The sequence below is a fragment of the Felis catus genome, chromosome A3, assembly GCF_018350175.1.
Source record: "Felis catus isolate Fca126 chromosome A3, F.catus_Fca126_mat1.0, whole genome shotgun sequence".
In the NCBI taxonomy this organism is placed as follows: domain Eukaryota; kingdom Metazoa; phylum Chordata; class Mammalia; order Carnivora; family Felidae; genus Felis; species Felis catus.
The window spans coordinates 79,077,183-79,094,836 of NC_058370.1; the positions used below are offsets into that span (position 1 = coordinate 79,077,183).

Genomic DNA, 17,654 nt, shown 5'->3' on the forward strand with positions numbered 1-17,654 from the left:
TCTGCACTGATACTGCAGAGCCTGCCAGGGATTCTCTCTCTCTCCCTCTCCTGCTGCCCCTCCCCCACTCACACTCTCTCTGTCTCTCTCAAAATAAATAAATAAACTTAAAAAAAATTTACCTTAGACAATTGAAGTATTTCTTAGTACAACTTAATTATAAATAGAAGAGCAAATAGGCACTGAAATACTCTATTATCCTGATGATTTAGATGATTTTATTTTATGCTTAGAATCAAAACTTAAAATCTAAACATTCTTATAGAGAACTCTTTGATTTCTAGTAATTTATCCATGAACCCTAGTTTGAGAAACATTGACCTCAGAATTTCTGCTGTTAATAAGAATCCTAAAGTAGGTGAATCATCTCAGAGTTCTCTAAAAGTAAAAATGACATTAGTGATTTTCCCCAATAAGTTTTAAGCATATTCACCATTGCCCTGCTCTGTCATATACACTCAATAAATACTTGTGGAATCAGTGAATGAACCAAGTTCCACCATCTTCTTTTGCAGCTGAGAAAACCAGTACCCACAAGAAATTACTTGCCCTCAGTTATGTTATAGGTCTTTGTGAAATGATAAGGGAGTTTATTTATTTTTTATGTTTATTTACTCTAAGAGAGATTGAGAGAGAGAATCAGTGGAGGAAGGGCAGAGGGAGAGGGGGACAGAGGATCTGAAGTGGGCTCTGTGCTGACAACAGAGAGCCCGATGCGGGGCTTGAACTCATGCACTGTGAGATCATGACCTGACCTGAAGTCAGACACTCAATCAACTGAGCCACCAGGTGCCCAGGAATTTATTTTTTAGTGTTTAGTATCATTCCCTAATTTATACTTTTCAAACCTTCTGGTTAAGTTTTGAAACATGTTAACTTTTAAAATGGGACAAACCTGTGAAGTCAACTACTGTTCTAACTTTTTATTGTGAATATCTTCAAACGTATAGAAAAGTTGAAAGAATAGTACTACACCCCTCTATTCTAATATATATGCCCTAATTACTTGATCCCTTTATGTAATTTTTTTTCTGTGGTATTTAATAGTAAGCTTCAGGCACTGTGACACTTTACCCCATAGACTACAGTGTACATCTCCTTAAAAATAGACATGGGACACCTGGGTGGCTCAATCTGTTCAGCATCCGACTTTTGATTTCCGCTCGGATCATGTGTCATGGTTCATTGCATCCAGCCCCACGTCAGGCTCTGCACTAGCAGCATGGAGCTTATTTGGAATTCTCTGTCCCTCTCTCTCTGCCCCTCCTACGCTTATGCTCTCTGCCTCTGAAAGAAACATTAAAAAAAAATGACAGTATTTTATAACCGTGGTACCATGGTCAAACCCAAGAAAATTAACAATAACTCTGTGATATCATCTAATACTCACTGTGTATTCAAATTCACTGAATTGTTGAATTATTTTAACTAAAATACAACTAAACGTGAATCAGATTATTTTTAAGTAGTGTTAATTTTTTAATGTTCACTTATTTTTGAGAGAGAGAAAGAGAGAGGGCAAGGAAGGGGTAGAGAGGTAGGGAAACAGAATCCAAAGCAGGCTCCCCGCTGCCAGCACAGAGCCCCATGCAGGGTTTAAACCCACAAACTATGAGATAATGACCTGAGTTGAAATCCGGAGTCAGACACTCAACTGACTGAGCCACCCAGGCACACCTAAGTAGTGTTAATGTGTTTTTAAATTTTTGTTTAATGTTTATTTATTTTTGAGAGATAGAGAGAGCGTGTGAGCAGGGGAGGGGCAGAGAGAGAGGGAGACACAGAATCCGAAGCAGGCTCCAGGCTCAGAGCTGTCAGCACAGAGCCCGACGCCGGGCTCAAACTCACGAAACGTGAGATCATGACCTAAGCCGAAGTTGGATGCTTAAACAACTGAGCCACTCAGGCGCCCCTCAAAATTCTCATTTTAAAAAAATGTTTATTTTATTTATTTATTTATTTATTTATTTATTTATTTATTTATTTATTTATTTATTTTAATGTTTATTTATTTTTGAGACAGAGACAGAGCATGAACAGGGGAGGGGCAGAGAGAGAGGGAGACACAGAATCTGAAACAGGCTCCAGGCTCTGAGCTGTCAGCACAGAGCCCAATGTGGGGCTCGAACTCAGGGACCGTGAGATCATGACCTGAGCTGAAGTTGGACGCTTAACTGACCAAGCCACCCAGGCGCCCCTGTTTATTTATTTTTGAGAGAGAGCACAAGTGAGGGAAGGGCAAAGAAAGAGACGTAGACACAGAATCTGAAGCAGGCTCTAGGCTCTGAGCTGTCAGCACAGAGCCAGACACAGGGCTTGAACCCACGAACCATGATATCATGACCTGAGCTGAAGTTGGATGCTTAAGTGACTGAGCCACCCAGGCACCCCCAAAATTCTTATTTATATAATATATATATATATATATATATATATATATATATATATATATATTTTTTTTTTTTTTTTTTAAGTTTATTTATTTTGAGAGAGAGCACATTCACATGCAAGTTGGGGAGGGGCAGAGAGAGGGAGAATGAGAATCCCAAGCAGTCTCCGTGCTGTCAGTGCAGAGCCCCAGGTGAGGCTCAGACCCACGAACCAGGAAATTGTGACCTGAGCAGAAATCAAGATTTGGACACCCAACTGACTGAACCACCCAGGTGCTCCATCAATTATATATGTTTTTAATAAATGTTAACTTGTTTCAGTTTTATTTTACTTTAAATCCTAAAGAGGTTGAACATTTTATATTTAATTCTATGTCCTTTTTCTATTTGTGAATTTGTTTTGTTAGTAGTTTTAAATAATAATTTTCTATGTATTAAATATATTAACCCTTGATCCAGTTATTTTTTTGTTTGTTACCAGCCTATTAGGTTATTAATGGTAGTCTCATATACAAATGTTTACAAGTTTAAAATGTTTAATGTAAAATCTGTGAATCTTTTACTTTAATATCTGCCTTTTTTGTCCTGTTTAGAAAATCCTTCTTGCGGGCATCTGGGTGGATTAGTCAGTTAAGCATCCTACTGTTGGTTTCAGCTCAAGCCGTGATCTCATGGTTCGTGGGATTGTTGCCCCCTGTTGGGCTCTGGCACTGACATCATGGGGCCTGCTTGAGATTCTTTCTCTCTCTCTCTTTTTTTCTTTCTCTCCCCAGCTCATGAACATACACTTTCTCTGTCTCTTAAAATAAATAAAAGAGGAAAAAAAAAAAGAAAATCCTCACCTGAAGCTGTATAATAAATACGTAGTCACCTACATTTTCCTGACTACTTTTATTTTCTACTTTTAAATCTTGACTCCACATGGAGTTTATTTTAGTTTTAACTTTTTTTTCTAATGAATAGTTAATTGTCTCTACATTTATTGAATATTTCATTCTTTATTACTGATTTGAAATTCCACCTTCAAATCTCTGGACTTACTATTCTAATCTGTTGATCTCTATCTAATCCTACTGACAGTTCTATGTTCATTTATTTTCAATATTTTTTTAATATCTGGTAGACAAAAAAATATTTTTTACCTTTCCTTAATATTCTGTTATTTAATTTCCTGGATTATCATGGGTTTTTTTTTTCCATTTTGACAATGATCGTGTTGGTATTTTGAAAGTGGAGAAAGGATAAATTAAGAGTTTTTATGTATCGGGGGCCTGGGTGGCTCAGTCGTTAAGCATCTGACTTCAGCTCAGGTCATGATCTAGCATTTCGTGAGTTTGAGTCCCCCATCAGGTGAGCTCATGCCCCACTTGGGTGAGCATGAGCCCCCCTTTGCTACTGGTGAGCTTGAGTCCCACTTCGGGTGAACGCAAGCCCCACCTTGGGTAGAACATGAGCTGGTGAGCCCTGCTTCTCTCTCTCTCTCTCTCTCTCTCTCTCTCTCTCTGCCCCTCACTCACTTGCACACTCTCAAAAAAAAAAAAGAAAAAAGGAGTTTTTTATGTTTATAAAGATGAAATAATGTGTCTAATTTTTCCAAAGTGCACCATTTTACATTCCCACCAGTAATGTCAGTTCCAATTTCTTCATATCCTTGTCAACACTTTTATTATCTGTCTTTTTGAATACAGCCCCTTAGGGGTATGAAGTAATAATTCGTTACGATTTTTTTCTTTTTTCTTTTATTATGATTTTGATTTTCATTTTCCTGATGGCTAATGATGATCAGTATCCTGTCATGTGCTTGTGGGCCATTTATAGCTCTTCTCTAGAGGAATGTCTATTTAGATCCTTTGCCCATTTTTTAAATTAGGTTATCTTTTTATTATTGAGTAGTAAGAGTTCTTAATATATTCTAGATGCAAGTCCGTTGTCAAATAATATGATTTGCAAATATTTTCTGCTATTGTGTATGTTGCCTTTTCATTTTCTTGATGGTGTCCTTTGAAACACCAAAGTTTAAATTTTGAGGAGGTCTGGTTTTTCTGCTCTTTCTTTGTTGCTTGTGCTTTTAGTGTCATAGCTAAGAAACCATCACTTAGTCCAAGGTTATTTTCTCATAAGAGTTTTATGGTGTTAGCGCTTATATTTAGTCTTTGCACTTATATTTAGTCTTTAATCTATTTTGAGCTAATTTTTGTGTGTGGTATAGGTAAGGGGTACAGTCTCATTCTTTTGTATATAGATATCATGTAATTTTTGCTTAAACACGAAGAATATTTAACAATATAAGTTAAATTATTTATGGTTTACTTCTTTGTTTAAGCAATCATGTGTTTATTTCAGATATTCAGAATTCATAATATTCTTATTAAGTATTAGAAATTGCTGTAAACTTTATTAAATAAGATAAATCTACATTATAGCTGTGAACTTTACCTAAAGGATATCCAAAAAACCTGTGTGGTTTTTTTTTTTTTTTAAGATTTTATTTTCAAGTAATCTCTACACCCAATGTGGGGCTTGAACTCACAACCCTGAGATCAAGAGTTGCATCCTCCTCTGACTGAGCCAGCCAGGTGCCCCAGGAACTTGTGTTTTATTTAAAAGCCTATGGGGCGCCTGGGTGGCTCAGTCGGTTAAGCGTCCGACTTTGGCTCAGGTCATGATCTCACGGCTCGTGAGTTCGAGCCCCGCGTCAGGCTCTGTGCTGACAGCTCAGAGCCTGGAGCCTGTTTCAGATTCTGTGTCTCCCTCTCTCTCTCTCTGACCCTCCCCCGTTCATGCTCTGTCTCTCTCTGTCTCAAAAGTAAATAAATGTTAAAAAAAAATTTAAAAAAAAATTTACAAAAAATAAAAGCCTACCTATCACCTTCTCCGTGTTACAAAAACTAAATTCATTTTGTAGGAGAATAAATTCAGTAAAACCATTTATCTTTTTTATCCTATACATGTATATGAATCTGTACATCTTTCTAATGATGTTATAACATTTGTTTTCCTTTATTTGTCCAGACATTCATCACAACTTTTTTCAGTCTTCATATAAAAAAATATTTGGTTTTTCATATATCATATTAATTATTTTTATTTAAGACTTTGTTTAAAGACATAGCATATTGACTGCATATGTCCATCTATGCATACATATTTTTTAAGTGTGTTTTTTAAAAAAATTTTTTACTTTTCAAAAGACTAAGCCTTGAACAGGCGTTTCATGTAATAGTAACCGTATAAACAATCTTTACTGAAAATAGTGCTTACTATTTAGTGGGTATTTGATAATATTTGTGTAATAAATGAGTGATGCCATGCCCAATGCTTTATTCATTTAATATATAGACATATACATTGTATATATTTTTCTCCTTTTGCACCTCCCAGATTACTTGGTCTGCTATGGAATTTGTCATCCGTGTTGATGTTGGTGCAGATTTAAAAATGGATGCTATGGCAGTGTTGTTTGACCAAGATCCGCATTAAGGAAGGCATTTTATGCTGTGACCTAAGACACACATAGAAATGACATTTCCACGAAGGAGTACTTAGCCTAGTATGCTTAATGCACTTCCGATATTTTCTAATCTATTAAATTTTACTTTTTTTTTTTTTTTTTTCCTCTTCAATTGCTGATCTGGACCTTCTAAGTTGATTTCTTGAGTAACTGATGGGTTAAGGGGAAAACACTGTGCTAGAACAAACTATGCCCAAATATGTGGCCATGACGTATTACTACTGTATTTTGTGCAAGGTGAACCTCAGTGTTGGTAAGAACAAAGTCTTCATTATTTTAATAAAGAAAATCTAGTGTCACGAATTAGATTCTTTTTGGTTTGCTTTCCATTGAAGTTTAAAATTTGGTCTGATTCCTGGCGGGAACTCAGTTAATGTAAAAATAATAACCAAGTTTTTAACTAAATTATTAAAATTGTCAACTGATAATAAAAACAGACCACAGGGAAATATGGTTTATAAAGACATTCTTCATTTTCCTATAACAGCATAAACATATTATGCCATTGGGTTAAAGTGTATTAAAAAAAAGTTCTACCCTGAATTCTTAAAAAAAAAAAGTCAGAAGCTTTTGTGTATTGAAATGTGTGCTAATTTTCTAGGTATTACCCAGCAGATTAGTATTCACTCGTAAAAAATGATTATAGAAAAGTATTGTCAAATAGAAGGCAAGAAAATAATCTTATTTTTTAGTTACGAAAGACCTACATTTCCTTCCTTGATGTCATTACAGTGTGCAAAAAGGTTTGATGAACTGAGGAGCAGTGGCAGCTCACCTGTTGACAACCAATATAATCCCCTCATGGCTGCTGGAGAGAGTCCTGTGGAAACCTTAGCCACATATATCAAATCGTCACTTCTTGACATGCAGGGAGAATTTCAGGAAACTCCAGTTGGTCAAGATGCAGTTTCCAAAACAGGTAAGGTTTGAAAACAAAATATAGTGTTTATCCTTATGATAATTTTGCAACATACACATTTCAATCAACTTTATTTACTTAGAGGCTAATATCAACATTACTGGAAAACCTGTTAGTACTTGTATCTTCCTGAATTTTAGAAAATTATCTTTGCTATATTTGAAAAATGTTTTAGTATTACCATACAGGTCAAACTCTATTACCAAAAAAAAGCCATTTACTATATCAAAATTTACTACTCCAGTCTGTTGGCCTAGTTATGTCATAATTTCAGAGATTTGTTGACCTATACCTTCTACTTAATTTTTTTTACTGAGGAAATGTTGCTTGTTCCTCATGTTATCTTTTTTTACAGCTATCTTTTATTGTAGTCAACAGTAACTTTGAATACCACAGTGGCAGTGTAGAAAAGATCTTTTCTGCAATTATGTTGGAAATATTTACGGATTTTAGAAATCCTTAGTGTAGTAAATAATTTGAACCTCAGCAACAGCAAAGTACCGATATAAAAAATTGCTTCAGGAAGAGAGAACTATATTGTTGGCTTTTGAACATTTGATCCCTGCCCATTCACACCATATCATTTTTTAAATCTTCGGTGTAATGTTAGCAATGTGTGATCCTATTTTTGTACTGTTTTTTCCATATACCTTTAGAAATATTAAGGGAAATGCCACCTAACAAAGTGCCATCTTTAGCCTTGGAAACCATGCATTTACAGTATAACCATTCAGTAAGTAAAAACCCTTTCTCAGCTAGAAACGCTAACCTCCCCCTTTGTTTTTGTATGTGTTTGTTTCTGTATTTAAGGAAGACATAGTATAGCTTCCACAAGGAATTGTTCTTCAGAAAGTGAAAATTGTACTACTCGTAATGGTGGAGAAAAGACTGAAGAATCTGAAGGGTAGGAGGCTGGTTCTTTGCTAGATAAGATTTAATATGAATATCAACTTTAAATTATAAAATATACGATTGGTGATTGTATACATCAGTTACCATAATTTAGGAATTTCACATTACACAATTGTTGAAACTGTTGGAATCAGAACAGTTCATGTGTTGAACTATAACAGTTGCTTGATAGCTGAACATGGCTTATTCCTGTTATAATTAAATTGGACTACAGTTTTCCACATAAAAAATTCATTTTCATATTGTAAATATTAAGAATAGCCTCTACTAATATAAAACTTTGAAAAGCAAATTTTAAAACCCAAAGAAAAATCTCTGCCATTAATTCTCCAATTTTGGTAAAGAAACTAGATGTGTATTTTAGAGCCATTGGAATATAATTCTGATTATGGAAACATTAAAAATTAGAATATACCTTTCAGTATATTGCAAGTTTTGATTGTTTTGTATATTTTACATAAAATAAATTAACATATATTTTAAGTATTCACCTTGATGAGTTTTGGCAAATGGATACACCATGTAACCATCACACAAATGAAGATATAGAACATTTTCATCGTATCTGAGAGTTCATTTCTGTATTTTCAGTTCTGATAGGTTTTTTTTTTCTTTTTTGTAACAGCTTTATTCATATATAATTCATATACCATAAAATTTACCCTTTTGAAATAGTTCTGGAGATGGATGGTGGTGATGATTGCATGACAGTGTGAATGTACTTAATGCCATTGGACTGTACACTTAAAAAGAGCTAATATGACGGATATGTTATGTGTATTTTACTACAATAAACAAAAATTCACCCTTTTGAAGTGTATAGTTCAGGGATTTTTAATTTACTCACATAGATTTTTAACTGATAGTTTTATTTGTGTATCACAAAATTTATCAGATAATTTTCTTGCTGGGATTGTCTAGTATTTCATACTGTAGATCTAAAATCCATAGAAACATTATGCTTCATTATACAAGCATACCTTACCAGCACCTGTTTATATTTTGACCATAATTTCTTTGGAAGAACAATTTGTGAAGAGTTATTTAAATTCCTTTGACCTTGACAATAGTGTTGATTAATAATCCTTTATCTGGGAGCCCAGTTTTGTTTCAAATATGATTTTTTTGTATTAGAAAGTTATGAAGTTCCATCGAACACATTAAATTCATATTGTAGGACAGTGTGTCTCTTTTGATTATTCTCTTTTGTAATGACATGAAAGTAGTTGTGGATCATGCTGATACTTCTTTTTGAGGTGATCTAATTTTCAAGGGAAAGTAAATTCAAGGACTATGTATTTTTTAAGCAGTCTTTCTGATGCATCATCTAAACTTATTCTTAAATTATTTTTAAAATATGTTAATAAACACATTGTAGTCTTAATTCTTTTAACTACATTTACTAATTTATATTTGATGAATGCATAGAAATAAACTTTCTTGCTGTTAAAAATAACTAAGTAGCCATGCTAATTTTTTGATTCTTCAGTGAATGATTTTAACTGTTTTTCTTATTTATTAATAGTAATAAAATTTTAATATTTAATATTTATCTCCTCATACCCATAACCATGTAAAAGTACTGTTTTACGTTCCTCACAAGAATTAGAATGTGTTATTTAATTTTTGTGTGTGTGAATTGGTATTAGTTTTTAAAACTTTGTTATTAACTTATAACTTGAAAACTAAACTTTAAACCATGTAAATTATGAGTCCTGAAATAAAAATATTTTTGTTTTTCTAAGTTATTAAGTTATTAGGCTTAATAAGCTTAACAGCTTAAGCTGTTAGGTCAATAACCTAACTAAATTTAGTCAAAATCTAAGATATAGATCAGGTTAGCAAGATACTTTTATGAAAAATTCTGAATGTCAAACCCTTTCAAGTTTATTTATGGTCAAAACTTTAAAAAACATCTTGTTCTTGTACTTCCAATAAATGTCAGTATTCTTGGCTCCTCTTCTAAAACTCTAATAATTTCATTTCTGTGTAACATTTTTTATGAAGGCCAAACATGGTGATCCATGTATGTGATGAAGCAAAAAACTTGAAAGAAGATTTTATTTGCCCACGAGATCTTTTGATAGCAGAAATGAAGTACTTTGCTGAATATTTATCTATGGATGCCCAGCGCTGGGAAGAGGTGGACATTTCAGTTCATTGTGACGTTCACATTTTCAACTGGTTGATAAGATATGTTAAAAGGAACACTAAGGAGAATAAAGATTGTGAGATGCCCACTTTAGGTAAAAGACCATCTATTGCTTATTTTGTAGTGAAATTTATGTGTCACCTGGTAGTTGCTTCACACCAAACATGCAATGTGGAAAATTATTTGGACATTAGTATTTGTGCCTAGATTAGTAATCACCTTTTAGGAAACTGATACCTCATCATTTTTAGTAGATTATAGTGAATGTCTGGCAAGTGGACAGGTCTCTAAATCAGCAGTTCTCATTGTATGGTACATGGACCTCTGGAGTCCTGGAGATATTTTGTTTTGTTTTGTTTTGTTTTATTTTGAGAAAGAGAGAGAGAGAATGAGTGGGGAAGGTGCAGCGGAGGGGAGAGAGAGAGATTGAGAGAATCCTAAGCAAGCTTCATGCTCAGCGCAGAGCCCAATGTCAGTCTCAATCTCACAACCGTGAGATCATGACCTGAACCAAAATCAAGAGTCAGACACTCAGCCAGCTGAGCCACCCAGGTGCCCCAGAGTCCTGGAGATCTTTTAGAAGGTTCACAAAGTCAAGACAATATATATAATAATACTAATATCTTACAGTCTTCTTCTTTGTTGCCATTTGTTCACATGGTATAGAAGTAATGGAGGGCACACATCTGGGCAGGGGCACCAAACTGTACTAGTGGTCATCATATTCTTGAATAACATGTGCTCATAGTTAAAAAGATAAAAAAGAAAAGAATAAATTCAGTCTCACTTTAAGAATGTCCTTGATGAAACAGTAAAGATGAGTAATTTGATTAACTCTTGACCCTTGAGCATGCATCTTTTCCATGTTCTGTGTGATGGCATGGGAGGTGCACTTCTGCACACTAGAATGTGATGGTTGTCTAGAGGAAAAGCACTTGTGCAGTTGTTTGAGTTGCAAGATAAACCAGCTGCTTTTTGAAAAAGAGAAAACCATTTTTACTTGAAAGAATGAGAGGCAAATTATGGTTATTCAGACTTAGGCAAGATATTTTCTTGAAAATGAATTAAGCTGAGCAACTGAAGGGAAACAACTGACAGTATTTGTTGTCAATAATAAAATTCAAGGTTTCAAGTGAGAGAGTATGGAAAACTTGTATCTGCTTCCACATGCTTGACAGTTTCTCCATATTTAAAAGACTTTTCTGATGAGACTGGTGGTGATATTAACAAATGTGAGAGAGAGAGATATACATATATATATTAGAGAGTGTGTGTGAGGAAGTGGTAGTGGGGGAGGGAGAGAGAGAGAGAATGAGAATCTTAAGCAGGCTCCATGTTCAGTGCAGAACCCAACACAGGGCTCAATCTCATGACTCTGACGTTATGACCTGAGCCGAAATCAAGAGTGAGACTCTCAACCGACTGAGCCACACAGGTGTCCCTTATATATATTGTACAATGAAATGTTTCAACATTTAGAAGATCTGCATAACTCAGTGAACCAATATTTTCCAAATGACAGTGCGTGATGTTAAAATCATGCATGGGTTAAGCAAAGATCCATTCAAAGTGCAAGACAAATCATTTGACTTTGAGATAACAGAATAGGAAAAGTTCATTGATATGACTTCAGATTCCATAACACCTAACCTTTAAAAGAAACTATCAGTTGTTGAGTTTTGATGGAACATCAGAGAAGACTACCCACAAACTGAATGTAGAAACAGATATAGAATCCAGCTATCTTCTCTTAAGTTGGATATCGAAGAAATTTGTAAAAAATGTCAGTGTTACTCTTCTTGCTAATTTGTATTTTGGAAAATACAGTTATTTTTCATAAAGATATGTTATTATATAATGAGTTTATTCTTTTAAAAAGAATTAAATATTTTAAATTTTTCCTGTTTTAATTTATACTGATAGTTCTAACCCATCTCAACAAAAAAGGGAGTCTTAAGATCAAAAGTTTGGGAACCAGGGATGCCTGGCTGGTTCAGTCATTGGAGCGTGCAACTCTTGGTCTTGGGGTTGTGAGTTCAAGCTCCATGTTGGGTGTGGAGATTACTTAAAAATACAATCTTAAAAAAAGTAAAAGTTTGAGAACTGGTGTTCTAAATGAAAGGAAGAATAATGAGTAATCTTTAGTCGGGTATAGCATTGTATAGGAAATCACACTTGTAGTTTAATAAAGTCTGTGCCTTAGAATTTGCTATTTGTAGCAGTCCCAAAATATTCTTAAATTCTTATTAGTAAATAAATCTATAGGGATAGTATAAACATTTTCTGAAGAAACTTATTATTAATAGATTTTAAGGATCAAATTAATGAAAAGAGATTTTGGTGGTTCTTAAATAAAAATTACAAACTTGCTAAATAAAAATTTTCAGCCAGTTGGAGTCCATAGATTCCAGATCACTCAGATATGGTTATGCATATGTGAAATAAAAAATTAAATTATGCAGGGAGAAAAAAATGTTTTATCCAGCACATTTATGCATATAGTCAAGGTAAAAGAAGTGGAGCAAAACTAGTCACTCTGTAATCTTTGACCTTATATCAGTAGCTACAAACATAAACTTTTATAAAAGCAATCTTTATTCTAACCAGGAAAACCACCAGAATGCTTACTTAAATCTCTAATAATGCAGACAAGTGGTCTTAGCTGGAATGAGCTATACTACTCTTCCCTGAGGAATTTTTCATGAGGAATTTTTCACCAGTCGCCTTCACCATTTCTTTCTATCTGAGAGCCTTTAACCTAGAATTATTGTTTAAACAAAGATTGGAATTGCTTATTTTAATCATTGCATCGTCCTTTATTTGGAAGGATTATCTCAGTACTATAATGGGAAAAATCACAATTTTTTTTCCTTAAATATACCTCTCAGGAGATGACTTAGGTTTACCAAAATAGTAGTGTCAACCAGCATTCCCCTTTCTCTGGTTATGCCTCGCCTAAGTTTGCCTTTAGGAAGTAACTTTAGCGCTTCTGCAGTAGTAAATTTTATGTTACCTTTTAGAGTCTTTTAAATAAATAATTGTTCATGACAAGTATTGTACTGCCTTTGAAATAACTTCACTAATAACAAGTGCTTTCATTAATCATTTAAAAGATTTTCTCACTATGATTTTTTTTATGTGATAAATTAGAGTCTCAATTTTAATTACCTTTTTCTCTGATTTAGTTAAGCAGAAGTTTGCATGTGTCATATCTTTAGCTGGAGTCTTTTTACTTAGATATAAATCTAATTCCCGGGCAGATTTACTATGTGCTTTCTCTATACCCCATATTTTGACATTGCATTTTCTTTCTTTCGTGTATCTAAGCCATATGACGTAGTAATGTTATAATAAACTGCTCTTATAATGTAACATCCTCTTTTAAGGGGAGAAGGACCTTGTCCTGAGGAGATTGAGGTACAAATCAAAAGGAGAATTAAATTTTTTTCTTTTTTTTTAGAGCCAGGAAATGTCATTTCAATTCTTATTTCTTCAGAGTTTTTGAAAATGGATTCATTGGTAAGTATTAATAAAAGATCCAAGTTCTTTTATTCACCTATGCTTAATTTAACACACAACTTGATTTTTCCTTCAAGTGCCTAGAAATGTCTAAGACATCTTACTAAAGTAGTTGTTAATTCAAGAGTGTGATTCTGGGGCGCCTGGGTGGCGCAGTCGGTTAAGCGTCCGACTTCAGCCAGGTCACGATCTCGCGGTCCGGGAGTTCGAGCCCCGCGTCAGGCTCTGGGCTGATGGCTCGGAGCCTGGAGCCTGTTTCCGATTCTGTGTCTCCCTCTCTCTCTGCCCCTCCCCCGTTCATGCTCTGTCTCTCTCTGTCCCAAAAATAAATAAAAAGAAAAAAAAAACGTTGAAAAAAAAAAAATTCAAGAGTGTGATTCTGTAACTGAACTAATAGGAATTTGCTTCGCGGTGAGTTAAGCTAAGAGCCTGCATCAGGTAGAGTTGTCACACAAAGGAAACTATTTGCAGCAAATAAGGAGATCATGGGGAATAACTTCCAGAGCTTTGACTCGCCAAGGAGGGGTGATCATTTTCTTTTATTTAGGGTTTAGGATGAACATTCATAAAGGGGAGCTCTGTCATACCAAGTAAAGGTATGACGTAGCACGGGCATCCTGTGCTATGTTAATGAAGCTTGTGCTCCACCTAGGATGGAAACTTCAATTTTATAATGAAACAGAGGTAACTGGAAGAGGGCAAGGTTCTATGGGTTTAAACTGGATGAGGTCTTGGGTTTGTTATCTTGGGTGAGGAGTGCAGGGCCTTGCTTACTTTGGAAACAGCGATGAGAGTTTTTACCACTACTTTGGTCAGGCTATTTCCAGGCCTGGTGGAGACTGTTAGTTTTTGTGTTCCCTTTGTTCTCTTAAAATTCTTAACTGTTAAGGTCTTTGTATTTCTTTGTAATTCTGACACCTCCTAAAGACACTTCTGTAAGAAGTGGTGCTTGGGTAAGTGGGGCACTGATCACAGAAAATATCTGGGGGCCTAAAATGACTTCTCTTGTGTCAGGAAAGCTTTGTCTCATCTTTCTTTTTCTAGGGATTCCTAACTCTTCTTACTTACAATTCCATTAGAATAAACTGCTCTTGTTCTGTTGGGAAGGGGTTAAACTAGTATGTATCATTTGTATATTACGTCTATACAGCAAACAATTTATCTTCAAGGAATAGCTTACTGGTGTATTAGATGAAACCAAGCAGAATTAGCTTTACTCCAAGATGGATTTTGCTGTAAAACCAAATTAAATGAAAATTAATTTGAATATATTTGTTCATTATTTAGGTAATTTCTTTAAGCATGTTTGGTTATTTGTGTCTTTCATTTACAAATCAGTGAATTAAAAACAAATACCCAAATACTAATATAATTGTGTATGTATAAACCCAATGCTAATGTCTGTTGTTAAGGAGTAGTTGATAAAACAGAAAAGCACAGTATATACAAATACGTATCAGACTCTAACATTAAATATATTTGTTTCTTGGGGCGCCTGGGTGGCTCAGTCGGTTAAGCGTCCAATTTCAACTCAGGTCATGATCTCATAGTCCATGAGTTCGAGCCCCACGTCAGGCCCTGTGCCGACAGTTCGGGAGCCTGGAGCCTGCTTCAGATTCTGTGTCTCCCTCTCTCTCTGCCCCTCCCCTACTCATGCTCTGTCTCTCTCACTCTCAAAAATGAATAAATGTTAAAAAAAAGTTTTTTAAATGTATTTGTTTCTTTTTATTTAATCGATTTCTTAATCATTCACATGTTTATATATGTTTGTGTTAGGGCAGAGTACTCCTTTGCTATATTAACAGATGTGAAGTTTGTTTAAAATTTTTTTTTTATGTTTATTCATTTCTGAGACAGAGACAGAGCATGAGCGGGGGAGGGGCAGAGAGAGAGGGAGACACAGAATCTGAAGCAGGCTCCAGGCTCCGAGCTGTCAGCACAGAGACCAACGCGGGGCTCTAACTCACAGACCGTGAGATCATGACCTGAGCCAAAGTCGGTCGCTCAACCGACTGAGCCACCCAGGTGCCCCTGAAGTTTGTTTATTTGAGTGTTTAAGGTTTTGCTTAGTTCTCTGTATTCTTTCTATTCTTTAGTTGCTCCCTATTTAGTTGCTGGTATTAATTGTTCCAGGGAAGGGTTATAGAAAAAAAGCAGAGATGGAAAGAATCCTTAATGTTTGAGTTTTGAAATCTAAGCCCTAAAGCATATTTTTTTTTCCCATAACAAAATATTTGGAAGAATACATGATTAGCCAGAGCTACTTTTCCCCAAACCCCAAAGCCACCTCAAAAAGTAAATAAATATACCTCAGGTTGGAGAAAGGGGAAGAAAGTCAGAAAGCAAGCACAACACAACTGAGAAAACCCTGAAGTGACTATATTTCTGCCACTCAGAGAAGTAGAGGCTTAAAATTGCCACTAAGTCTAGTTTTAGGAAATTACATGTCTTGTATACTTGAGTTTGTGGACTAAGATACATACCTGCCACAATCATGAAAGATGCTCATTGCATTATTGTTTAAAGTGTGCCAGGAAAATTGAAGATTATTTTTCTAGCTTTGTATGGGTTTGTACAACTATGGCCTGCTGGCTCACTTTGGAACAGTATAGATTAGCCCAGTATAGATTAACCTGAATGCAGTTAGTGCCTAGTAATCCATGGATCGAGCTTTTAATGAATTTTACCTTTGAAAGGTACTGAAATGACATTGTCCTTCATGCTACTCTTTTCAACATTCATTTTCTATTCTTCTTTTCAGGTTGAGCAATGTATTCAGTATTGCCACAAGAATATGAATGCCATAGTTGCTACCCCATGCAACATGAACTGTATTAATGCAAATCTTCTCACACGTATAGCTGACCTGTTCACACATAATGAAGTTGATGATTTAAAGGACAAGAAAGATAAGTTTAGGAGGTAATTTTTTTAATTTAATTTTTAACCTAATGTTCCTGTTAGAAGAAATATATTTCTATTTCATTTTAGTGAAATATTCTATTTTTAGAATATATTTAGAAATATTTCTATTTTTTTAAAGTTTATTCATTTATTTTGAGAGAAGGAGAGAGAGAGCATGAGCAGGGGAGGGGCAGAGAGAGAGGGAAAGAGAGAATCCCAAGTAGGCTTTACACTGTCAGCGTGGAGTCCAACGTGGGGCTCATTGCCATGAACTGCGAGATCATGACCTGCGCCAAAATCAGGAGTCAGCTGCTTGACTGAGCCACCCAGTTGACCTTCTATTTTATTTTAAATGAAGTAAAATTTATCCAGAGCCAATGACTCTAGATAAAAATTAGTACTTATTTTTTACAATGTACATATAAGCATATCGTGTTAGTGAATTATGTTCAAAATGTTTAAAACTGGCTTTATTATAAAGAGGAAGAGTAGTATGGGATAAGGTCAGCAGTTTAGGCGCTATTTGAGTCACAGCAAAGAGAGTATACTTTATTCTAAATGTGAATGGGAACAGAGGAGTGGCATGATCTGTTTTTGAAGAGACCATCTTGTTGCTCTGTGGAGAATAGACTATATGGATGTGAGAAATAAGGAGACTGATGAGGAGAGGCTAGTGTGATAATCTGGTGAGAGATGAAAGAGTTTGGACTAGAGTAGGAGCAGTGGAGCTGGAAAGAAGTAGATGGATGCAGAGTGTATTATTAGAAATATTGACAGATTGCAAATGGAATAATGTGGGAAAAGAGTGTATCCTAGGATAATTACTAGGTTGAGGTTTAAGGTTGAGCAACTAAGTAGATGGTAATACCATTAATAGAGGAGAGATTGGGGTAAGGGGTTCAAGAGGTGGATTTGGATCTTATTGAGATTACTTAATATATTTAATACACTTTTTGGACATCCAGGCAAGATAGCAGAGGTAGGTGGATATATAAGTTTGAAGCTTAGGTCAGAGATCAGAGCTTAAAATAGAAATACAAGAGTAGATAGATTTGAAACCATGGAACTGGCTGAGGTTTCTTAGCAAGACCATTCTTTCTCCACTGAATTGCAGTGGCACCATGTGTTTCCAAACTCTCCATTTTGTTCTGTTGATCTCTTCTTTTTTTTAAAATTGAAATACAGTTGACACATAATGTTACATTAGTTTCAGGTTATAACATAGTGATTTAAAAACTCTATGCATTAAGCTGTGCTTACCACGAATGTAGCTACCATCCGTCACCTTACAATGCCAATACAATCCTATGACTTACTCATTTTGTAACTGGAAGCCTGTATTTCACC

The 17,654-nt window shown here is 35.0% G+C and overlaps 1 protein-coding gene across 4 annotated transcripts in view; it reads left to right on the forward strand.

Annotated features, from left to right (window-relative positions):
- Positions 1-17,654, forward strand: part of SANBR (SANT and BTB domain regulator of CSR) — a 68,775-nt gene that overhangs the window by 6,204 nt on the left and 44,917 nt on the right. For 2 of the 4 annotated variants that reach the window (XM_023251689.2, XR_006595599.1), the window contains exons 3-7: positions 6,634-6,820; positions 7,631-7,724; positions 9,740-9,978; positions 13,345-13,403; positions 16,165-16,325. In XM_023251689.2, the coding sequence (XP_023107457.1) occupies positions 6,634-6,820; positions 7,631-7,724; positions 9,740-9,978; positions 13,345-13,403; positions 16,165-16,325 (740 nt within the window). Of the gene's footprint in view, positions 1-6,633; positions 6,821-7,476; positions 7,554-7,630; positions 7,725-9,739; positions 9,979-13,344; positions 13,404-16,164; positions 16,326-17,654 lie in introns of those variants that run through there. The other 2 variants (XM_023251694.2, XM_023251693.2) reach the window with 2 other exon arrangements.